The sequence below is a fragment of the Chaetodon trifascialis genome, chromosome 9 (assembly GCF_039877785.1).
Source record: "Chaetodon trifascialis isolate fChaTrf1 chromosome 9, fChaTrf1.hap1, whole genome shotgun sequence".
Lineage (NCBI taxonomy): Eukaryota > Metazoa > Chordata > Actinopteri > Chaetodontiformes > Chaetodontidae > Chaetodon > Chaetodon trifascialis.
The window spans coordinates 16,838,350-16,864,008 of NC_092064.1; the positions used below are offsets into that span (position 1 = coordinate 16,838,350).

The following is a 25,659-nucleotide window of genomic DNA, read 5'->3' on the forward strand; positions in this document are numbered from 1 at the left end:
AGTCGCTGTGGTGCTGCGGCGCGGAGGCACTCAGGAGGAGAAAGTGGCTCGTTTGGTGTGCAGCTCTGACAGAGACGTCTCACCTGCGTCCCGCTTTCTTTTCAGAGGGAAAAAAGAGGCGTTTGGGTTACTTTTCAATGAACAGACAGACTTAAGGCAAAGTGGTGGCAGTGGATCAAGGAGGTCCTCTGACTGAATCGGTCCTCTTCGGATGCAGCAGAGGGGAGGGGAGGTTGTCTGATCCGAGCCCCCTTCGGAAATGAGTCAAACGGCGGATGTGAAGGAAGGTGACGGAAAGTGATTCAAGGGGAGGAGGGATGATATCTCCGGGAGTTTTTATTATTTTCTTTAAGGGAGTTTGATCTGCTCCAGCCGAGCTCCTCTGAAGCACATCACCTTTCAGATCATCTGATTTTTACTCTGCCGCCACACCTCTGCTGGTGATCCCCCTCCTCCATCAGTCAAACTTGATCCCACCTTCAAAGATTAGTTGTGAAAACTTGCATTCAGCTGTATTATGGGATGCCGATGCCTCCTGGCTTTTGATCAATTGTAACTCTTTTTCTAGATATAGTACTTTACTAATCTGATTTGGTAGAAGTGAGACTGGGACATGGCCATCAACACGGACACCGACTTCCTGAAGTCCAACTTGGGTGAGGGTGGAGTAGGCCCTCCGCCCGCGGACTCCCAGGAGACGGAGAAACTGCTGGCGCTGACCACCGAGCCCGGGGGGAATGGGATGAAGATGTCCACTTCCTTCACGGTCAACATGGACAGCGACAAGGGCCTGGAGGCGGACCAGAACGGCCACAGCGTGGCTGTGAGATCGGGCTCCGCCGGGCAGCTGGCCGCCGCCGCCCCCCTGTCCCCGTCTAAGGTCAGCCTGAGCCGCTCCTCCACCGGGAACGCTACCGTCCAGGAGACCCCGAAACCCAAGGATTACCTCATCCTCGTCATCTTGTCCTGCTTCTGCCCCGTCTGGCCCGTCAGCATCGTGGCACTGGTGTACTCCATCATGGTGAGTGTCACTTTACTAAATGAGCCCAAAACTTTTAAAGAAGGAGCTAAACTAGTCTACTGTGGAGCAAAAAGTGGAGCAGGAGAGATGGGTGGGTGGATGAGGAAAGATTCATCAGTGGATGCCCCATGTCTAAATCTGACATTCAGAAAGATGTAGCCATCAGCTGATGGAGGAAAACTTTGTATTTTGTATTCATGCTGTTGGTCAAACTTCATGAACTTAGGAAACAAGGACATTCATGTAATATCTCTGTCAAGCACTGTCAAAGAATGAAAAATATGTTTAATATTAACATAATGTGGTTCAGAAATGTCAAGTTTGTATAACTAATGTGACAGCTAAGGCGAGATGACTTCTAATATTCTATAATTCTACAGTTATCTATTATGCTTTTATTGCCTTCTGCACTTCATGTTTAATTATTGGCAGCCACTATTGTCTAAATGTGATTTTGATATTAGAAGAAAGAGAGAGTGACACTGCTAAGAGCAATATTAGTGAGAGGACGGTCAAGTATGTCCATGGACTGATCGATCATTGTTAATTCCCAAAAAAAATCTTCTTTTGAAATGTCAAAAAATAATGACAAATGGCTGTCAAAGGTAACAGAGTCCACTGTGGTTAAGATTACTTCCTGCTGATGGTCAAAAATTCAAGTGTATTCAATTAACCGTAATCTAAAACAGATCAAAGTAACCATGAATTATGAATATCACACACACACACACACACACACACATACACACACACACCGAGTGCTCAGTGCACCATCAGCTCTCCCAGTGCTCAGGCCTGCTGCTCAGCTGCTGGTTGCTCTGGTTTAGAGGTGCTGACACTCGATTAATCCTCTCACTGACGGTTTCAGGATGCGAGAAATGCTGATACAAGATGCAGCTGAGACACTGAAGCCACACCAGGCAGCCACAGATGCTTGACAAGCTGCTGCTCGCAGCTCAGTAAATGTTTTCTGTGGACGCAGTCCTCAGTCAGTCTACACCGACACTTTCCCTTAAGGGGTCCCTTTTCTATCACTGAGGAAACAGACGACACTGACCGTCATTATATTCAGAAACACAACAAAACAGCTGTTCGATTAACCCAAATAGTGAACTCAATATCTGCAGGAAGTTTGTGTAAAACAAGCAATTTGGATAAATTTTCAGCAGATTATTTCCTGTGAACGTCGCATCAGAGATGAGTTTTCCTTATTTTTAGTAACTTTTTATGCAATTCTCTGTATTATGCAATTTTTTTATTTTTAACAATGAATAGGCTTCATTTTTTACAAATTCAGTGTTGTCCTCCTGTTGATGTTTGGCCATTGCTGTTTCAGCTCTTTGGGTTGTTTTAACTGCGCTCTTTTCTAATGCAGGACGGGGCTTTTTAGCAGAGTGAGGGCTCTGTGGATAAGGCTTGTGTTCAGGTCTCCACCGTGACCTTATCCTTATTGTCACTGTCTGCAGTGGCGATAGGTCTGCAGTGAAGTTGGAGTTGTTATTGAAGGCTTGTAGGAAGAGCTTGTTTCAATCAGCCAGTGCAAAATTTAGAGATAATAAAGTGAGAAACTGAGGGGTTTATGTTTCATTAGATGTGTAATGGATGTGGATATGTTGACGATTTTGTAATAAAATGTTGTGCAGCGTTGATGAAGTCGGCTATACCTCTTTGATTGTGGCACTCGCTTCACTTTGGCAGACGCATACAGTACTTATGCCAGTGATGTTGCAGCAAAGCTGAAAACACATTAATAAAAAGTGGCATTCCAGCCTCTACACTTAGCATAAAAGCTCCATATTTTGTCTTCAAATTACCTTTTTGCAAGTAGATCCAGTAAAACATCCCACGAGGAGAAACTCCTACAAAAGCTGCTGAAGGCATGTGATTTATTTGTCCCAGCCTCTTTCCAGCTGTCAGATCTCCACACTCCTCCATCAAGCTGGACTCAGACGTGGAAAAACTGAGCTTGGAAATTCACAAAGTCAATATGTGAGATAACAATATGTCACGTTTTATGAGATAAGAACTGCAAATGCATGTAGCTCAATGTTAACTTCAGGCCTGGCGATCAATAAGGTATTTGTATTATGTAACATTATGTAGTGCACCATGTGTGTGAAAAATATCTCGTTACACAGACGCACATGAGCATAACGTGACACAGCAGGATTGTCTCCAGTCCTGCACCTTGTAATTTGTAATTGTCTTAATCGTAAGCATAAAGCTCTTTAGCAGGCTGACACTGCTGGTGGCAAAAATCGAATGTCTAGCACGTGGTTTGTCTTTTAAAGTTTGGTTACTTCATCCATTTCAGCATGTGGATTCAAGACATATTAAGTCTGCAATGAGACAAGTGGACCATTAACACATTTAAGGCTTGTAAACACGACGCAGTGAAGGTTTGAGTATGTCCGAAGAAACTGGCAAATTAGTGTCTGTAAGCAAGACTTTCCTTTCCAAACTCGTCATATTTATAATTGAGTCACTCAAGGAAATGAATTTAGTTTCACTTAAAACATTGAAGGAGAAATCACACTGCACAAAGCCAGGCTGGTTTGTAGTCAGAGACAAACTAATCGAGCCACTTCAGGGTGTGCCGACGTCAGTGTGAGGGGCTGGAGAGAGACAGCGTTACGTCTCTAGGGAGTTTCTTAAATACTGACTGTTGTCATCATGAGACATGTAGTTAAAGGTCCAGTGTGCAGGATTTAGGGGGACCTATTAAGCAGAAATGGAATAAAATGACCAATAAAAAGCAGCAAGCAGCACATTCAGGTGAAAAAACCTTTTTTGTGTTTGGCAATAAAACAGGCTGAATCCAAACAAAAGTGTCTTGTTGCGTGCAAACAGAGGCAGAGAAGGGACTCTACTGTAACTGAGCAGTGCAGATAAATATGGCTTTTGGCTGACCTTTGCATTAAGTACCTGGTAGTATTCTACCAGGAGTCTTTTAGCAGCACCAGTGCTAACTCTGTGTCTGAGTTTAACTCCAGGTGGCTGATGGCAGCTGTGTTGCTCGTGGTACAGCCATTTGTGTGTTTTTTTTAGTGCACTTTACTTCTGACACTGTACAGCAGCCAACACTCAGATCTACAGAGAAACAAGGCAAAGGCAATGCAGCAAAGCCATTAGTTCTGTAATATCACTCCTGTGGGCGCTACACACCAAAGGGAATATCAGGCAGTATCCACGAGACGGCCTGTACTTCCCCGAGCCATCATCATGAACCCACTGACATTCACAAGTCAGCCGCTTGCTAATGGCACGGAGAGTGTGTGTATGTGTGTGTGTGAGTGTGAGAGTGAGTGGGAGAGGCTTTGACAGAGGGCAGGACAAAGAAAAGTGAAGGAGGGAGAAACCGGAGCTGGCCACTAACTCAATAGAAGGCGAGAGAAGTCAATTTAGTTTCTCTGCAGAGGGCAGATTGCAGCAGTTAGCCAACTCTGTGGCAGCGATCAACATCCTCTCTCTTTCCTGGGTGTAAGGAAAGGGGATACGGGCCAAGCAAAGGAGATCAAAACATCATTCGCTACAAGGGCAGATGGGCGTGAGAGAGACAGCAAATGGCTATAAAGTAGTTCCTATCACTGGATTAGAAAGGAATTGAAAAAGATACCACAGTGATGTCAGATAAGTGCAAGTGAGTCAGAGCAGGAAAACAGAGGTTTACAACGGTCGCTTTGAGCAAACGAATCAAAAGTAATGTGGTTGATACCACACGATATGCAGCCCGAGACTCAGACACTACTAAGTGCTAATATTCTCCTCGCCCATGTGAAATGGACACCTCTGGAGAGCTGAACAGAAAGAAAAGAAACTACTCAATTGATGTTGAAATGGTCTTCTTGAGGGGAGCTCAGAGGAAACATCCCAAACTCATGATGAGTTTGGAAATTGCATGAGCATATTAGCAAGCAATATTATTTATGTTGAAAACTGCCTAAATGGCTGTCTAATATGAAGAAGGGGCACTTGTAGATCCCTTGTAGTACTATACAGCCTTTTTAAGCTTCCTTTCCAAGTTATCAACTAAGCAGAGGACACAGTGGAACAGCTCAAAGACCAGATATTTCCCTCAGGAGTTGGTAGAGACCAAATGAGTTAAGACATGAACACTGAACCCAGATTGCAGAGGGAAAAATCAGTTTATGCAGCTTTGACCTCGACCAAACTGGTTTAATAGCCTACCTCCACCTTCAAAACGGCCTGCACAAGTCACACCGTCACATGATCCCTTTTACTGTGGTGCTTACAGACCCGAGACATCAGACAACAACACAGGTCTGTGTGTCTTAATCCTGTAAACGACCAAAATGAGCTATAATTAAGTACAATCTGTTGAGGTCTCACTTAGCCTTGTAGACAGTTAGCATCTTTCTGTCCTGGCAGATGGTGCATTGCTAACAACCGAACCGCCGAACGTTACATCCATCATCATCCTCCACCACTTCCAGCGGCAGGACCACCTAAAAGCCAACTTTCAGCTGGCTGCCGCCACAGATCTCTGACTGATGCTCTGGAGGGGACGGCTTGTGGCTGGCAAACGCGGAAGATGTGCAGTCAATTATGGGGATTGGAGAGGCAGAGGTTTTTACTGCCCAGATCAACCTATCCCAGTAATGGGAAGGTCCAAACTGCAGGAGCGTTATTGCACGCTCAGCACATTTGCCTGTGAAATATGGACTCGCAGTGCTGCACTGGATGGATGACTGTGTATGTGTGTGTGCGTAGGTAAATGACTTCTTATTAGCAGTCTAATACTGCAGACATACTGGGAGAGCACTTCATACTGTTGCCAATAGTATGAAGCCTATCAGAGAGAAAACCAGAGACAGCTCATATTATGTTAGAAAACATGTATGTATTATTTGCTATGTTAAAGCTGTGTAAGGGCTGATCTTATCATTCCAGAGTGGACAAAGCAGAACACATGGGAAGCTAACGCTGTCATGTGGGTGGACTGATGACATTAGAGCACCACCCACAGGAATGGGGGAGGGGTGCTGTCAGCTATAGACTGTAGGGGCTTTTTTGATGCACCAGAAGCCTCCAAAGTCAGAAAGCTTCAAATCCTACAAGAAAGAGCTTCATAATAAATGTTGAGTGAAAATGTAATAGTATCCCAACAAAATGTGTATTTATTGCCAGATATTGCCTCAGTTTGTTGACTAACAACTAAACTAAATTTATCTAGTATTAGTATTAGACTAAATACCTGTAAATGTATGTTTACTTGTTTATACCTATTTGGTGCTAATTAGCGAATGTTTGCAGGCTAACGTGCTAAACCAAGAGGAGGGTCATGTTAAAAATTCAACCTGCTTAAAATCAGCATGTTAGCATTAAATTCAAAGCACTGCTGTGCTGAAGTGCAGCCTCAAAGGGTCGCTAGCATGGCTGTGTACTCGTCTTGTTAAAATAATAGACCACCAAACTCTCGGTTAATCCAGCAATGGGCAAAGAGGTGGAGTGTGGGTGGAGCTGAAGCAAGCCTGGTTGCGCAAACTTAGGGGTTAGCTGTCACTCAAAGCAGCCCTGTCTGTAATTATGCATAACTTTAAACCTTAATATAATTTAAATCATAAGTTATATACAAATTCACCATTGTACTTTTGTCATGAACGGGGAAATGAGCTAAAACGAGCAAAACCCGTCTTTGTACCAGGCTGTAAACAGGTTTATCTCTTGCTGTAAGTATGGGTATTTTAATATGGAGGTCTATGGGAATTGACTCACTTTTGGAGCAAGCTTCAAGTGGTCATTAGAGGAACTGCAGTTTTTGCAGTTTTTTCTTCATAATTTGTTTTGTCCAAATTTAGTTTTACATCACACTGAGGCAGGAGGAACTATAATTTCATTCAGTGTTGTAATTGGACTCTCATTGTGTGCTCATCACTTTAAATCCTCTGATGGATCGGAACAAACCTTCTCCTGATTGGTCATTAGCGTTTCCTTTTCCTATATCAATCTGATACCTATTTAGTTACAGATGTGTTTCCCCCATTCTGTACATACATACTGTATGTGATAATGTAATTTTCCTGTGACAAACACATTACTAATAGCTGCATGCTCTGTTAATCTTGATAACAGTGTACTGTGCTATGAACTAAATTGTGAAATTCACTCATTACTGACCCGCTAAATGGAATAAGGCATACACCATTATGGCTTTGTGTTTTTGTGGCGCTACGTTAGGCTATTTGAGCTGTGTTTCCAGTTCACAAGCCAACCTAGATATAAATACAATTAAAATTTATGAGCTGCAGCAGCAGCTAGAATGCATTTTATAGCTCCAAGAATGAGAGCTTTGCCATCACGGGTCTGACAGATTTGATCAGCTGACCACACTGAGTGGTTTGAAATTTTTAATGGAGATTCTGGTATAACAAAACTGAATCTAAAAGCCCTGTTAGCGGCCCCTAGAGGCTATGATGGTCCTTACACACAACGAGACCAAAGTGGTGTAAACTGGCAGACCAGCAGACTTATTCTCTCTCATGTGCTTAAAAATGACGATTACTAAATTATAAATTGTCCTCAACCTCGAATTTAGAAAAATGTTTTAAAATTAAGGCTCATAAGTTCTACCAGACTGGAGAATACATTTTTAAGAGGGCCGCATAAATTCAAAAGCATGAAAGCTGAACAATGTATAGGAAACAATGTGTGTAAATGCAGATAAATACATTAAATTTGATCAAACCCACCAGCTCCTGGCTGTGCACTGTCCCTCTCCACCAGGCTGCTGCTGGCCCTCCATTATTAATGACAAGAGAGAAAGGGAGCACTTACTGACTTACTAGCCTCCACCTTCCTCTGATGAACACATGCACTACAGAGAGAGAGAGTAGTGTGTGTGTGTGTGTGTGTATGTGTGTGTGTGTGTGTGTGTGTGTGTGTGTGTGTGTGTGTGTGTGTGTGTGTGTGTGTGTGTGTGTCACTGGTGTGTACACTGGCAGCAAAATGAAGACTGGACAAGTCACTTTGAGGGTAGAATTTCCCATTCAGAAAACAAATATGACCAGGCCTACTCTCTCTGTGAATCAATATAGACATACATCATCTCTCTCTCAAAGGTTGCCTCCCACTAACCACACACACACACACACACACACACACACACACACACACACACACACACACACACACACACACACACACACACACACACACACACACACAATCTCTTGCAGGCCCCGTGGCTAACATTAAAAAAGGGCTGGGTGTATTAAACAAGGATGCTAACATAGAAGCATGTCATTATTTCTTTCTATTCTTTTTGTCTTTGACAGATGGGTTTTTCATATATATGACATATTTTTAAAACCTAGCCTTCTTTTCATTAATGTTTTCTCACTAAGCAGGCTGAATAGGCTGTGTTTTCTGAAAGAGGCCGCCATTGATTTGAGGTGCTGATGCTGCTGTTCTCTGTGATGTGAGTCCGGATCAATACGGGCTCCACTGAGACTGTGTTTGGACCATAGCTTCACATTGCAGGCCTGGAAGTCAAAAGCTGATGTGTGTGTGTGAGTGAGAAAAAAAGATGTCTTATTTTGCTGTGAGGAGCCCAGATTGACACGTGCATTGATTTCGCTGTTCAGGGTTAAGTCACAAAGAAAGTTGACTTGAAAGGTTGAAATTTTAAACAGGCCTTTCCTTCAGTTACATTGTTTTCTTCCCTTTGTTTTTGAAAAGACTACTTGCCATAACACAGGACAAATCCTCTTACATGTGCTTCTTAGAGATTAGGTTGTACACATGATATACAATGATATTTACCATTTTCACAGCCAGATTGCAACATCGGTGCGCTTATTGCTCATTAGTGTGCTGGTTCAGGGGAACACCCCAGGGTTGCACTGCCCCCACCCACCTGCACAGCGCACAGTGGGATCTGACTACACCAGAGACAGCCTGGAGACAGAGAGGCTCATGGGAGTGAGAGGATGAAGTCACTAGTAGGAGATCAGGGAGGATGGAGGGAGAGCTCTCTCTCACTCCCTGCAGTGTAATCTTATCTCATCCTGAGGCAACCCCAACTCTGCACCCTGAGTGTCAACTGAGTGAGTGAAGTAACTCGCCCCCCCTCCACGTCACTTTCTTTCTAATTACATATAATTACACCTCTCCCTCTGTGTGGTCTTTGCTATGATTCTTCTCACAATGGTTAAAGTAAAGAGACACTCATTGAGGAGTAAGAGGTAAATCATTAGACAACAATGTCTTTGCTGATCTGGCTTTAATAGGACATATTTTGTCCTTAATATATTCATTTCAGGACGGTGATTTTTCCATTTAACACCACTCTATCTTTGTCTAGAAACACGCCCTATAAAAATGTAGCTTTGTGATTCAAAATAGATGAGAGGAGCGAGAGGTCACACAGCTTCTGGTTTATAAAGACACATTCAGCACCACGGACAGCTCCTAAAACTTTCATCAGGCATAAGAGCAAGCACATCGTCTTACTTATTGCATGGGGGGTTTGAATTTAGGACACAAGTTTATCTCCTCAGCTTCTCTCTTGGCTGTAGCCCTCAGTTTAGTCTGACCTCTGAACAGTCTCAGGTTATTGGTGCATGGAAAAAGTAGTAAAAACCACCCCACCGGGATGCTGGTCCAGGGTGACACACCAGTTGGTGTAGCGCACAGAGCCCGAGGAGGATTGACGTGCAGTGAGTGTATACGGCTGCTGCATAAGCTGATATCACTGCTTTGTTCAGGAAAGCATTGCTGAACAGGTTTGGTGCATTAACCCTGATAGACGCGAGCCCTGCTGGCATAAAAGGATGGTCAGATGTCCTGTAGCGCTCAAATATTCATTATAAAGGGGGCTCAGTCAGTGCCATGCAAGCGCAATCGACACCATCACACCACCACCAGACTGCAATGTTTTCCCTCAGCGTGATGGATGAATGGAGGTACACAGCTGGAGCGAGACAGCAGGAAGTGGAATTCATCAGACGAGGCCCTGTTTTTGCTGCTCTCCAGTGTTGTTGTTCCTTACCTCAGCACAACCTGTAATTCTTATCGAGTGCGGAAAGAAACACAGCTCTGTTCGGTCATTTGCTGTCACACCACGTTTGTGTTAAGCTCAGAACCGGTCACGCATTCTTATTTTGATATGTGTTTCTGAGCACTAATGCTGAACTCAGTTAGTCAAACAGAGGCTTCCTGGTGGCCTATTTTAATCTCAAACCGGATACCAAGGAGCATGCTTATTCTCTTTTTGCCCATTATATCACATATATGATTCACTTAGTCGGTCTATTTGAAGACAAAGACAGGACTTTGTCTATATGTTTCCAAAATAGGGTTAGGGTATATATGAATGAATGATATTGTTTCATGTATTAAAACAGTTCAGTTATTTTGTGAAACAGCTGACAAAATCAATTAACGACAAAATCAATGACGAGATGACAAGAACCAGGCCTTGTGTGTGTGTGTGTGTGTGTGTGTGTGTGTGCCACGTACAGTAGTGTGTGTTTAACAGTGTCACAGACTAGCAGCCGAAATTAAGCACAAACCATGGGTAACTAGACGATAGCGACGTCGAATGAGATTTGTGGTTTTGGGACTCACGTGTGAAAGCATTGCACAAGGACTGAGGATCCATCCGTCATGCCTCGCACACTCACTCATAAATCACACTGTCTCCATATCTGCAGCAAACATAAAGCAATATACATAAAACGTTAAATTGATCTACAACCCATTCACACAGCTGCGCTGACCGACTCCATCCAGCTGGCTCTGCCAGTCACATCCCTCCGTCGGTCTCGATCTGCCTGTCTGAAGTAGACAATCTCACCCTCCACAACTGGGAATAAATTATTGTTGTCATTTAATTTACGGGACTCTACGGGACCCAGCAGAGACGTCAACGTTACTGTACCGCATGTGTGTCGCTTCCCCTTTAAAATAACTTGTCTGTCGTTTTACGGAAAACCACCTGATAAATATTTTAAAGTGTAACTCTCAGAGAGCTGCTGGAGGGAGTCGAGCCTCTGTGCCGAGGAGGGAACTTCCTCTGGGTTCTGAACAGGGAACCCAAACTGTGCATCCCTTTAGCTTGTGGTGCTGCTTTTATGTTGCTGATGCTGATAGATTCAACGTGATTACTGCTGAGTCATGGAAATATAGATGTTTTCTTTGTTACTGGTGGCTTGTTTTGATAAATTGAAGCTCACTGGTGACTTATTGAAAGCCACTGTGGATGTGTGAAATATGAACACAGACAGACTGTTTACAGACAGTTTAACCAGATATAAATTGTGCAACTGGATCGGTGTAGTGGGTTTATGACCTAAGAACATGTGGGGGGGGGGATGTCTGTGTTTCATTTTGGCTACAAGAGGGTGCATGAGAGGAGTTTGCCTTTTCATGGAAATATAATGTAAATATTTAATATATGCATTAAATAAAGTCACATCTTTGTGATCTGTCATCCATTCAACTAAAATGCAGTTACCTTCCTTATTTATCTCTGTTGAAAAAGTACGAATAACCTATTTTGTTTTTACTTTTGAGGAATGACTCGTGTGACTCCTGGATTATGTAACTATTCACACTGGATGTTATCACCCTGTACTCGTGGTAGTGCATTTACTTCCATTCTTTGATGCTTTGATTGTCAACTACAACTGAAAAATATGGCCCTACTGTGCTGTGGTTTGGTTTACAATTATTATGTATTATGTAGTCTTGTATATCTTTGCTTAACCTTATCAGTCAAATATTTCTCTTCGTAATACTCTGTTCTTCTGTGTGTCCCCAGTCCAGAAACAGTCTCCAGGTGGGCGATATTGATGGGGCCAGGAGGCTGGGACGACTGGCTCGTCTGCTCAGTATCGTCTCCATCATCCTGGGCGTTGTCATCATCGTAGTCTACGTCTCAGTTTCAGGTACAGAAAGTCCAAAGGAAGGACAAATTTCAAAATACAATACAATTATGGGATTATGGTGAAGCCTCCAGTGGGCGGTGCAAAGGGAGGAACATTTGAAAATGGTGTGTGTGTGTGTGTGTGTGTGTGTGTGTGTGTGTGTGTGTGTGTGTGTGTGTGTGTGTGTGTGTGTGTGTGTGTGTGTGCATGTGTCCACTCACAGACACACACAGAGTTTAGTGTTCCAACAACAAAGAATACCTACTGCATTACGATTACAGGGTGATATATGACACTACCACACAAGCATGAGATGTGTGTTTTTCTGTGTCCAAACTCAGCACATTTCCAAGCCGTGTGTGTGTGTGCATACTGATTTAGCACTGCAGCGAGGGTAGGGGGCTGACTGTGCAGCACAGCTACTCACAGCCTTCGACACTTGAGCTACACTAGTCAAAATAATGAAGCTGTCTTTGGGTTGGGCCGGACTTCCTCTGACGATGCTGCACTTCTTTCTTTTACAGTAAGCAAGTGACACGGAGGACCGGAGGGAAGACAGCGAGCCGTGAAAGCCAAACCACGGATGCAACAAGGGGAAAAAAACACCCATTCCAAAAAAATAAATAGATTAATACAGTTCCTATCTTCATGCCTACGGTAATTACATCATGAACACCCTCAGAATGCAAAAAAAATGTAAAAAGAAAAAAAAAAAGTGGGTACTGCAGCAAGTAAACCGATGAAAAAAATCCTTCAGAGATGCATGCATTAGAATCCAGTAACATTTGCTTGACAAAAATAACGAAAAACCTGATGTAGAATTGTTCAGGCTAAAACGGAGGAAAAAGAAAATGCAAATTTGTGTGTGGTCGGGGGGACTCCTAAATGATTCCTTGTGGAATAATGGACTCTTAATGAAGAGACTGATCTACGTACGAGGACAATAGACCTTTTCTGTGTCTGGGTTGAGGCTCCTTTGAAAAAAGCGATTCTGGGTTTGGACTTCAAATGTTGGACAGCTGCATATAATCACATATTCCTTACTGAACCTCTTGCATTTGAAGCATATACAGCTACAAATATATTTGAAATATGGATATATGGATATATATAGATGTACATTTTCTAAAAATGTTTGTATGCCAAGTGGTGCTGGGTTTGTTAAGACTGTCACAATGGCTGCTCTGTCGGCATTTGGATTATCAGTGGAAATTCAAGGGTTTGTGAAAAAGGGGGCAGGGAACACATTTTTAATTTTTGTTATTTATTTTTTGGACCCAAAAAAAATGTGAGACCAACTGCATGCTTGAATGTAGATAACCGAACTTCTGCCTTCGTTTTGACTGTTATTAGTTGTCTCTTTTCTTGTTAAGGAGTCAGAGAGGTGAACAGGTTTGCACATGGAAGAGTGATTTGTGTACTTATGTGAGTCCAGCCACTGTAGAATGTGTGAGGACTGTGATTTAACCATCCAATACCACCCTTTAAATCTCCTTGCCTGCTCCGGCGGACACTGAAAGGCTTGCCAAACCTCACACCATCTTTCAGTTCCTTCTTTTCCTTCACCTCCTCTAAGTCTTTACCACCAAACCTGATTCAGTGGCTGCTGTCCCTCAGATTTGTCTCTGCTCCCTCATCTTGTCCCCTTAAACTCCATTTTCCAGTCTTACATTGTTATACATGAACTGTTAAATGCCACTGTTTCACTGAATGTTTTTTTCACTCCTTGTACTGATATGAAATGTATTTATATGGGAAAATATATATGCAATGTGTACGCATGCTTTGGGCCAAACAGGCTTACACACACACTTTTTTTTTTTTTTTTTTTTTTGGATAAATGAACAGGCCTACGAGTTGACTGAGTAACAACAAATGGCATTCAATAATAATAATAATCTTTATTTCTTTCAAATCCAAGCACGACAGACTGTATTTGTCTTCATGAGAAAGTCACTGCATTAAATCTCCTGTGACCACACAGGACTGTTGTATTGACACATTACAGGCTTATGCTACAAGCACAGGTAACATCACTATAAGACCATGTAGCATTTTTTAAATCCACAGCTTTTTGGGGGGCATTTATGTATTTTTCTTTCATTTTGTGCAATTTTAATCAGGAATAATTGGACAAAGTCCTTTTCAAGAGATAAAAAGTGATGCCATTTGTTGAGTTCCAGTGGTTGTTTACTTAAGGGCTCATACGAGTGAAACAAGAGAAACACCAGCTAATTACAACTGATGAATGATTAAATTTATCAGGCTATGCAGCGAATGTGACTCTTCAAAGTCCTAAACTGGACATCATCGATGTAACCACTGCAGTCATGTCAAGCATCAACACTATATAGCACAATGTTTTGTGCAAAATGGGTTTTTAATCGACTCCATTCCAATCCATTGTTGTACATAACATCTGGAAGCAGCAAAATCCAAAGAATTCCCATGTTTACCACCAAACTGATGAAAAGAAGATATCATATCACAATGTTGCCAAAATGGCAACATATGTGTAATCTCTGCAGAAAACAAATGTTCCATCTCTGAAAGTGGTGTTTAAGAGCCAACTGTCTTATCTATAAGCTCTGCTTTGTCACTAAAACAGTTCAAACCTTCATCTCACTCCTATTTACTACTGTTTCTTTTCCAGTATACTGTATGTGCCAGTTTTCATATCTGTGGTGTACATTTTGCATGTCTGGAATAAATGTTACCATGCATGGTCCAACGTTTGCCTTTTGACAGTACTGTTTGTGAGGAGTTTATGTGCTGACAGCCAGAAACAGGCAGAAATGAGAGTTTACAGCCATGCAGCAGCTCTGAGGCTGCACTAAGACAAATACAAATGTTAGCATGCTAAAATGCTCACAATGACAATGCTAACATGGTGATGTAGAGCAGATATGTTTGCACTGTTAACCACCTTAGGTTAGCATGTTAGCATGCTAAGATTTGCAATTTAGCACTACATATAAAGTGCAGCTGAGGCTGATGGAGAGCGTATGTCATCCTACACTGAAATATAACCTTTTTACCTGATGACAGAGCAAGATGAGAAGTCAGGGGCTCATCATGGTTACCTGAGCTAGATTTTATAGCAATCCAATCAAGAGTCATCAGGATATTTCATCAAAAAACAAACATGTCAACCTTAAGGTGGCACTAGAGGTAAAGTCCGGGTAACAGGTTCAAAATGTTAATGGCCCAAAAAAAGATGCAGAAACATCAAAGTCACCTTACCTTCACTTACATGCAGGGATTGGACACAGTAAGAGCTCCACCTGGACGATGTAACAGAATATAAGACCATAGTGGACTTTGTATATATAGCATTTATGTGTAAGGTTTTTAATTGAGACTGAATCAGAGATTGATTTTACTCCATGTTAAGGCTGAACTCTGCAGTGCTGTTGTATTGGATTACACTGTACTGAACAGCTGTTGCTGTTATTATATCTAAACCCTGCACATACAGCAGGTCCTGATACACAAACACCATTTATCACAGCTGCTACAACTTTGGGTTATCGATGGCCCTATTAAAAAAGGAAAATGAAGAATTCATGACAAATTTTAAGAGTCAGCTTCCCTCCACCTATAAACTCTGCATAGTAGAGGTCTGATGCAGCCTTTACAACACCACAACCACTGCATCCTTTCTCCTCTGCTGGGCTCTTTCTATGTCTCCGATACAAAAAGTCTGTTCTGTAATTGGCCAAAAAAAGCGGCTGTTTGGCTAAAAGCCAAAATGATGTCTATCTGAAACTTCTCAACTCATCAGTAAGTGATGGAGGCCATTATGTCATTAGAAGAGTGAAGCATCCCTGCCACTCATGTTTACAAAACGCTCCTCACAGAGGACCAGACTTGCATCTTACATTTCAGCTGTTGTGAAGAAACAGACTTCCTGCTTGTCAGAAGTCACTGTAGCATGACCTTTCCAAGTGAGAGGATCTGGTGCTTAGTTCTGCTCGGGTGGCTTTCATTTGAGTGGCTGAAATATTCAGGAGTTCAATGCCTCAGCACCTCTGCAGTCTACTGGACAACATGTACAAATGTCTGACCCAAATTAAGACGTGAGCACAGGGTTTTCCCCTAAAGGAGGTGAGATATTCAGGGAAAGATGGAAAAGCTTGTCCAGCTGCAGTTAAACAGAGAAAAGGAAATTTCTTTAAAAAAAAAAAAAAAAAAAAGCCCAGTCAACGTGGGGACATTTTACAAAAACTGCAGGCTGCTAGGTTTTCTATACTTTTAGTCTCTTTGTGAGGAAGGCATCAAACACAGGGAATGAGAACAAGAAACCAAATTTATCCTCTTCAGTCCATTGAAGTGAGCCTATTTTATTTGGATTCCAGTCGAGTCTCAGCCTGAAGCTGTGAGACAAAAACACATTGATGTTTCTCACACGGCTGCCTTGCTTTCACATTTCTAAACCCCCACCAACAAAGTAAGGCTTTAAACTAAGCAGTCAAACCCAGTCTGCCACCGTTCCCAGCTCCCACCTTCAAATGTCACTTTGTGTTCCAGGTGGACTGAAATCAAATAGAGTCTCGTGGACTCTGCCAGGTACACTATAAACTATAAATCCTTCAACGGACCATCATCAAAGCAGCGTTTCCACTTCTCTTCTATACAAACCCAGAAGTAGACTGAAGGCAACAGAACAGGCTGGTTTGGCGTTGAAGACATTTCACCTCTTCATCCAAGACGCTTATTTCACATGAATCGGATAACTCTGTCGTGACTGCTGTCATTGATACGTGGCCAAAGAAAGGGAAACTGAAAACACAAAGAAGTGCAGCTGCCTTTTACCTTATGCAGCCCTGATTAAAAAAAAAAAAAAAGGGAGCTGTGTAAAACAAAAAACAGAACGTAATCATTTGCAAACAAACATGTTAACCGACAAAAGTGTCCCTGAGCCCATGTAGTAATCTTTTTGCTTGTGACTGACTGAGCCTTTCCAGGACGCCCCTTTCATACCCAATCATGATACTATCACCTGTTACAGATGAAGCTGTTCACCTGTGGAATGATCCAAACAGGTGTTTTTGGAGCATTCCACATCTTTCCCAGTCTTTAGTTGCTCCTGTCCCAACGTGTTTGAAACGTGTGGCCGATATCAAATTCAGAATAAGCAGATATTTACAAAAATCAATGAAGTTAATGAAGTAAAATTTTTAGTATACGTATACTTTAGGAGTGTATCTCCAAAAGGATTTAACAAATTACCTCATTATGTTTTATTTGTTTTACACAGCTTTGTTTGAATCCAGGTTGTACTTGCACATACAGTATCCTGTAACCTATAATTGAAAATATTAATGCGACATTAGCTGCTCTTATGAGATTTCAAACGGCCACATTTGATAGCTGACTTCATATTGTGTACTTCACTTGTCTAACTTAAAGATGACAGATAACAGTTATTGGAAATGCACATATCAATGTAAACAGGACTGAAACTAATAGTTGTTTTCATTATCAATTCATCTGCTTATTATTTTGTTGATTAGTTGTTTTCTCTATAAAATGTTAAAAAAAAAAAAAAAAAAAAACTAAGGAGAATTTTCCAGAGCCCTACGTGACAAAGCCAAAACTGTCAAAAGTCAAACATACTCAGTTTACTGGACCTTACAACAAGTAAAGGCAGCACATGTCCTCGAGAAGCTGTTAGGAATTTTTGTTTGAAAAACTACTTAAATAATGAATCATTAACTTGGTCGCCATCCAGCTTCCTGTGGATTTGTAACACTGACTGATTCACCTCTAAATCTGCATTCAGTGAGTGGAAAGGGTGAGGTGCTGACCGGGAACGACCATGATTCAAATCCAGCCAGGGGCCTTCGTTTCACGTCATTCCCCATTTCTCGCTCTCATTTCCTGTCAACCCTCTAATAAAAAAATTAAAAAAGAACAGCTACAGTACTTTTTGAGATATGAAAATGTAGACTAATACCATTTTTTATGAGCCCTGCCGAGTCATCCAGGAGGTTAAACTTGCTCAGAAATGAGAAAGCCCAAAACACTTTTCAACAGAGTTCAAGTCATATATTTTGAAAAATAAAAGGTTTTCAAGGTTCAGTATCTAGTAGTGTAACATACCTTTTTGCACATACTGATATGAATAATTTATTAATTCACATTTTACAGCCCACAATGAACTATTCATCCCACCCCATCAATTAAAAAGGACCATTCAACTTAAAATCCTTCCACCTGTGAAACAAAGAAGATGCATCACACAATCGCACAGTCTCTTCACACAATTCTCAGTTTCTCTCCACCAGAGTTATCGATATAATTGTTTAAAATCTTGTCTTATTTGTACTTCTGGTCTCTCATTCCCACGTTGGCAAAAGAGCACCCAGCCACCAGCCCTCCATCTGTCCCACTCCTGAATGCGAGTTCAGTAGTTCACGTTGGCTGAATTTGTTCCCATCCAAGAAGTGGACCAATTGAATGTCCTGCTCGGGAGCCTCACTGAGCTCAGTCTCTTAGGGTTCCCACGCTACAAAAGAGCAGATCAATCCTGCTCCCTTTTAAAGATTTCACCGGGCCGGCGTTCAGTGAAAGGCATAGAGCAGGAGCAGAATGGTGCAGATGCCAATCACTGTGCCGAGGATGAGCGAGTCCCGTCTCTTCCGCAGGTTGATTCGCTGGATGAGATTGTTGATGGTTGGGAAACGGTCTAAGAAAGTCAAAAGTTAAGGAAGATCACAAATATTTCAACTCCTCTCTTGTCCTACATCTTGGAATCAAGGAAACATACTTCACAAAACAAGTATCTGAATTCCTGAATTTTTGACCGGATTGGAAATAAATACAGCTCTATTTATATTTGCCTTTTGAGGATCTAAATCCACAACAACAGAAGAGCTTTTACAAGTGATTGGTGCGTAGAGAAGCACTGGGAAGAGATTCCCATGAAGCCCATAATTATATCAGAACTGTAAAGTGACTAAAAACATCCTACAGTGGATAGCAGGCATGGCTAAAACATTTGACTGTAGAGGTCATGCGCAAACCTAGAAACGTGTGAAAAATCTAAGATCTCAGGCCCACTCACAAACACAAAGACAATTCCTGACAGTCAAGACAGCTGTAGTTGGTTAATAGCTTGGGTTGAGACTTTAATGTCAACATTATAGAGAAGCAGAGTGCTAACATAAACCAACAATGTGGCATGGTGAAACAGTGACGGAATAACTTTTCATCATAGAAAAGCAATATGTGAGCATTGATTTTTGAGGGAGCAGCAGTGATTTCATACCAGCAGCCCTTCAGCTGCCAATCTACTGTGAACTGTCCTTATTTGGTTCCTCACACACACACACACACAACCATGCACATACACAGCATAGAGGATACTGGCCAGTGTGTTGACCCTGCTCTGTATAGATTTCAGCATGCCCCTTTGGGAGGTCATGTTCTCCTTGGTCGCCATGGCAATACTAAAAAGATTGAGAGAGAAATGAGTTCAGAAGTGGCAATTTAATGCAAGCGGCTGCAGCCTTTCGTACCGCGAAGTGCCTCTGCCCGCAAATGACTCTACGCGTTTAGACATCCATTCCACCAGGGGACGCTTTGGAGATGGGATTAAGAAAACCTTACCGTCTAAAGTCTTTTGTGCAGGAAAGCGTGTGTGTGATCCTAGAAAAGACAGTCTCTAAACATAAAAACTACATGATGTGTTATGTAGGCAAAAACAGATGATGGAGAGAGAACAGCTGATTGAAAATCAACTTTGTTATGTATTTAATTATTGTTAATAGTTGTGACTGCCAGTCAAATAAAACAGTAGGAGACTGTGAAAGACAGTTTCTTGATTTCCTCCAGTGCAGTGATTAAAACCCGTATTGAAAGAGTTTCTGGGATGAATCATTAAGTCACCCCATCACGGTACTCTTCAGCTTTACGGTATATGTGCGAGTCTCCTAGGCTTGAAGAAGGAAGGTGTAGAATTGCTGTGATATTGTACCTCTCTCGCTATCAAACCTGGGCCTCAGCAACTTTCAGTGCAGAGAAAGTGCAGCTGGCAGGAAAAGTTTCAGCCTCTGTGTTTACCGTCTGTGGCATCTGTTACACACAATAATCAATAGAAGCTACTGAGCCCACTTCTGAGCCCTTCACAGTGGGAGCATTTGAATTAAAGAAATCCACTCCACGAAGTAAAAACAATGACTTAAGCACAGTGTGAATGTGCTTAAAAAAAAAAAAAAAAAAAAAAAAAAAAGCACTGTGTCAGGATGGCAACCAGTGAGCTCTGGCCACAGGGGACAAACTCCACCCATCCCAAAGTGACAGATCCCACAGGAGGCCGGTCGAAACAAGGTAAATGAAATCACGGTTGTTTACGCTTTTGGCTGGTAATGTTGATGAGCAGCAGGCCTAGAGAGAGAGTGTGTGTGTGTGTGCGTGTGTGTGTGCGTGCGTGCGTGCGTGCGTGCGTGCGTGCGTGTGTGTGTGTGTGTGTGTGTGTGTGTGTGGTGGGTGGGGTGAGTGGGCGAGGTCATGGCAACTCCTGACAGTCCGCAGTCTTGGCCTGAAGCAATGTTTTGGGGATCATATTCTCCTCAGTCAGGAAGAAGCACTTTGCTGACTCCAGCAACCTCGACAAACCTTTATCTCAATGTTAACCAGCTCATGAGAATCTGAGCTGGAGGATACAGATTCCGCTTCACACTCATATCACCCAAAATCACAAATTATAGATCAGTGGCACAAATGGAAAATGAACTTTAATGGGAAAAAAAAAAACAGAAAGAGATGATTGGGGGTTTTTGGAGTTTTTCTGTATGAAAGCAAAACTGGTTTGCTTCACAATATGAAACACAGAAAAATGGAAGTTAGGGTCTGGGTTGTCTCAGAGGTGACCACAGGAAGAGGCCACACCATAAATATTTACAGTAACTTGAAAAGATGACTGGTTGCTTTTCATTTTAAGATTAACCAACAAAGCAAAAACAGAGTAGAAATTCAAAGGAATATATGGTTTATACCATTTTATTTACCACTTAGCTATGACCTGAGATGTGCCAAAATCTGTACTTAAAGTGTAAATGACACACCTTGAAAAGCAGCTAGTTAACATACAGCATAATAAAAACTGACGTGTCAACCAACACCGAACTCTGCTTCACATAAGACAGTGAAGAAAGACAATGGTAAAGGTTGGTTAAAAAATAAGAAAAGGCCTGTGGAAATCAAGCTAAGGATGAAAAATGAGCAATTAAAAGAAAGAAAACAAGGAAGACAAAGAGATCAGAGAAAAAGTCCTGCAATCAGACTGCTGTTAAAGCCGACCTGAAGATAAGCACAGTTCATAAGATGCAAGGCCTGGAACTGGAAAAGGGCATGGGCAGCAGAGGACCAAGGGAGGAAGATGAGAGAAAAGGAGAGTGGAAGGAGGGAGGGCGCTTGGGCTAAAGAGAGAGAAAGGAGCAGGGAGTAGTGAGAGGTGGAGCACATCTATAAATCAATGAAGAGGGAGGAGGAAGTTACAGTATCGCTCGTTCTCTTGCACTGATGTGCATCAGCTGTAAGTCCTAAGGAGTACTACGATAAGAAGCATCCATTGATTGAGCAAAAAGAAACTGGTTTCATGCACTGCCAATGTGAGGCTGACCTTAAAGGCTGGGTGTTGTAGAAGTTATTGGATGCTTTCAGCAAAGCATTCATTTTAGATGAATTCAGTACCTATAGTTAGAAGTTTTACCCTGACTGCAACGATAAATCATTTTCAATGGTAATTTCAAGTTGCCAAGCTTTCCCTTAACAACAGCTACTGAGCCTCAAGGCTAGTATTGTGTAGTACAGTAGAAGTACAGTAGTATTTAGAGACTTTTGCCATTCCAAACTGACACAAAACACAAACATGATTTCTTGAAAATTCATTTGAAATATGTCTAACCACTAGCCACAAAGTAACACTACATTATGATTAAATTGTCCAGGAGCCACCTGTGTTTCTGTGTAAAGAACATTAAGCTCATTGTTAAGTTAAGTAAATCTTTCAAATGTAGAGTGGGACAAAAACTTCAAAAAAATGTATACTTATACTATACGTTTACTACTTATACTGTAGTTCTAAAATGGTTTTCAGGAGACAACTTCATTTTTTTGTTTCATTTTGAGGCCTCAGCTCAAGGGGACCTTTTAGATTAGACATATCCAGGAAATGCTGAGGTCCATTTTTGAACACAGACTGAGGGTTTTGAGTCGGGTTCAGCATGTAGATACCACGATGGAGGAGGCAGGGTGGTAACTGTCACGTATGCTAATATACGTCTTCTCATATGTGCGAGACAGAAAGCAGATCTTACCTTATTGTGTCATCCATCAGTCGGTCTGAACTATAAACAAAGAGAGGGAGGTGGGGGCAGGGAGGAAAAGATAAAGAGAGGTGAGTTATTGACATGAGGCAGTGTGGTAAAAAACAAATGACATGGGGGGCTGTTGTCAGTATCAGTTACAGATCGATAGTGATCAATACAGAATTCTAATTTGGTCACACTGTGCTGGACAAAGAACTGAATTGAATTTCATGTAGTTTGGGACTGGATTTTCCATATCAAGACTGATGAAACCATCCAGCCTGGCATCACATCATTTCAATCTTCCCACGAACATCAGTGTGGTCACCTCACTGTGGGGCTGCATTTGTTTTCATGCGGTTTACGTCCTTTCTTATGATAATTGGCACAAACAATGCAAAGTCATATATGTGTTGGGTAAGTAAATGAGGAATATATGACATCCGTTACAACCTCTCACACAGATAATATTTACTCTCCTAATCTGAAGGAAATTTAGGAATAAAACAAGACCATAATAGCAAGACGATTTAATAATTTGTGTAGTGCATCGTCTCCTGATGGACGATTCCCGCAATGACAGCGTGTCTGGACTAAGTAGACCCAGTGAGGATTCCACCTTGGGGATCCTGGAGCTTAATCCTCTGCAGCCACATTAAAGAGGGAGTGTCAAATGCTTGCTTTTGTCCCACAGAGAATACTGGTCAGACAACATACACACACATACGCCTCTTTTGTTGTAACACCAGTTTTGTGTCTCAGGTTGCTCATAAACAACAATGATCTCAGCAGTTTATTCCCTAATTGGAATCAGTTTGGATAATGTTCCAGAGAACTAAAGGAAACCAAACAAGCAAAACAGCAGGGATTGTGTTTCATAGCTCAACATCTATTCAACAAGTCATTGCTGTTGTTCAATATGTGGTTTCTGTCAGGCTCCAGGCATGCTCGTGTGTCCAAACAAAGTCACAGGAAGAGAAACATGGACGGTCTCTACCAGGTTCTTACCCAAACTCTATCAACACCAAATCACAACCGTCTCAAACATTTACCTAAATCTTCTCTTTATACCTGAAGTAGTTCTAATCCCATGCCTGAATCTAACTCATCTGAATCACAATGCTTGTGCTCATAAGAACAATCCAGAATTTCATGTCCGCTTCTGATGATGTATACAAACATCGTACTCCCCACGGATTATTTTACCACAACATGACGCAGCTAAAACTATCCTATTAATGGAACCAATATTACACGTTGGTGATTGGCCATAGAGCATTATATGGTATCAGAGATGCACAAAACCTTTTTCACAGCATATTTTGACATTTTCCCACTGTGACGTTATTGTCAGGCCCTAGCTCATGGTCTTAAATTGACGCTAATCCCATACACCTGCTCTAAGTGTGTACAGATTCATATATCCTGAACAACTTCTTTATACTTTGGCCTTGAGAGGGTGTCATGTTGCTTTTAATCCCATAATTGTACAAAAAAGTATCTTTTTTTTTTCATTCATTTTATTGTGTGGTAAACTAAGACGGACGAGTGTGGAGGTATCCTTTGGTTGACCTCTACCTGCCCTGCAGTTTTGTCTTGTTTTTTTTTTCTTTTAAATTGAGGGGAAAACAAACCATGAGGCTCTGCATGTGCACGAGCACTGTTGGCAAGTGTGTCTGCTGAGCAAAGTTTTATTTTCCTTTCATCTAACAGATGCTGAGTAGATTCAATTAATTGAAAATGCTGGATTTGAGGAAGACTTAATGTCGAAACAAAAAGCCTGTTGATTATTACAAAGCTCAAAAGGCCAGCAGCTAAAAACAAGCTTTGGCTCAGGCAGACCAAAAATGATGCATTACAACTACAACACTAAGTAATACCATCAAGAGGCTGTCACTAAATTTGATTGTGGGACCTTGTCCAAGTCACTTATGTGGGCAAATATTGACAAACTGATCCCTTAGAGGACAGACAATTTTCTGGGTTATATACTGATGGAATTACTTTGAGATTGGTCCTGCAATCACAGTCTTTACCTCATCTCTACCTCACGACTCCAATTTCTATGCATGTTCACTTATGTGAATGCCCCGTACATATTCATTGAATTGGTCTACATTTAACTACATTTACCTTAACTTAATTTTAGTTCCTGAAGGGTTACAGGAAAGGTAGGAGGGATGAATGATTACATATGTTGATGTGCAAGAGCTCTACATATATCACAAAATTGCTGCCCTTGAGACAGGACTCTGCAAGGGACACCACACAGTCACGATGTGGGCTGGACTGCCTTCTGTTCTTGGATTATAGCTCCACACACAAGCACCAAACTGTGCTTTGGCAGTAGTTTGTAAAATCAAATCTGTTGTCTCTGTCACACTGAAACAGAATCAACTGGCACAAAATTCAGAATGGTGGCTGGCAGGCAGGGATTGTGGGAGCAGGGCGGGTGCAGCAATGGATACTGCAAGTACCAGTAGTCGATGCAAAGCACAGTGGGAGTCGGACCGTGCAGTCTTAGAGACCAGCAACACCCTTTATTTTTCAGTCTTAAATATTTAAAAAACCCACAAACTCATGATGCTGACTTCATGAGGCAAAGATATTGTGGAGACAAATGACTGACAGAATGACTGATCATTTAACTGTCTGTCCACAGTGTTCAACTTATAAATCTTAAGCTGAACAGCAAAAGGAGAGCTGCGGTGAGCTGAGGTGAGCCTTGGTTCAACGAGTTTTTATATGCAGAAATGAGATGGGACAAAAGATTTATGCTTTGTTCCCTCCATCATCAAGCTGTAGTCGTGAGGTTGACTGTGCAATCATGTTCATGTGTATGTAATTTCAGGTTTGAGTGGGTTCCTTCCGTTTCCTCTGGTCAATGGTGTTTTGCTGCAGTCATTAAATCACTCATTAGCTCTAAGCTAATTGCCTTTCCCTGTGTGATGAATCAACCCACCACGGCCGCATGCTTCCATGCTCCCACTTGCCATTCACACATAAGCAAAGAAATGGAAAGACTGCTTAATACTCACACGTGAAAATCAGCAGGTCAGAATCCACTGCTACATACATAACACACCTTACATAAGGTTCACAATGATCTTGACAGTAACTCTGCTATTCAGCAACCTCTGATGCAAATTAATATATATAAAACCCTGAATAAAAAAAGATTACCCTGTCCTTAGAGAAAACAAGGCAAATGGTGGCAAAACATAGGAATTTGGTAAATGCTGGGAATCTGCAATAACTAAGGACTAACAGGTTGATTCGACCAAGCAATTCACCCGCACCACATTCCAGCTGTGACGTGGCCGCCAGAGATGATCATGGCCATTCTAGACAATGATGGTGATTCCACCAGATGTGCTGCAGAGCGTTTCAGAAGCCTCACAGGAACGCCTCAGCATTCGGCTCCACTTAAAAT

The 25,659-nt window shown here is 41.9% G+C and overlaps 2 protein-coding genes across 2 annotated transcripts in view; one reads left to right on the forward strand and one right to left on the reverse strand.

The window, feature by feature from the left end:
• LOC139336279 (trafficking regulator of GLUT4 1) lies at positions 1-14,362 on the forward strand. Its single transcript, XM_070970325.1, has 3 exons — positions 1-1,021; positions 11,805-11,931; positions 12,435-14,362. The coding sequence occupies exons 1-3, from the start codon at positions 614-616 to the stop codon at positions 12,443-12,445; spliced, it is 546 nt and encodes a 181-aa protein (XP_070826426.1). The 5' UTR covers positions 1-613; the 3' UTR covers positions 12,446-14,362.
• The window catches only part of gosr1 (golgi SNAP receptor complex member 1), a 23,452-nt gene continuing 11,782 nt past the window's right edge, over positions 13,990-25,659 (reverse strand). The window contains exons 7-9 of the mRNA XM_070970324.1: positions 22,236-22,265; positions 19,282-19,364; positions 13,990-18,601 (exon numbers count right to left, since the gene is read on the reverse strand). Coding sequence (XP_070826425.1) covers positions 18,477-18,601; positions 19,282-19,364; positions 22,236-22,265 — 238 coding nt within the window. The 3' untranslated portion in view covers positions 13,990-18,476. The remainder of the gene's footprint in view (positions 18,602-19,281; positions 19,365-22,235; positions 22,266-25,659) is intronic.

Excerpts from the sequence above, each read along its gene's own strand:
- LOC139336279 (XM_070970325.1), top strand. The coding sequence starts at position 614 with ATGGCCATCAACACGGACACCGACTTCCTGAAGTCCAACTTGGGTGAG. Across the intron at positions 1,022-11,804 it reads CACTGGTGTACTCCATCATG|TCCAGAAACAGTCTCCAGGT; the intron begins GTGAGTGTCACT and ends GTGTGTCCCCAG.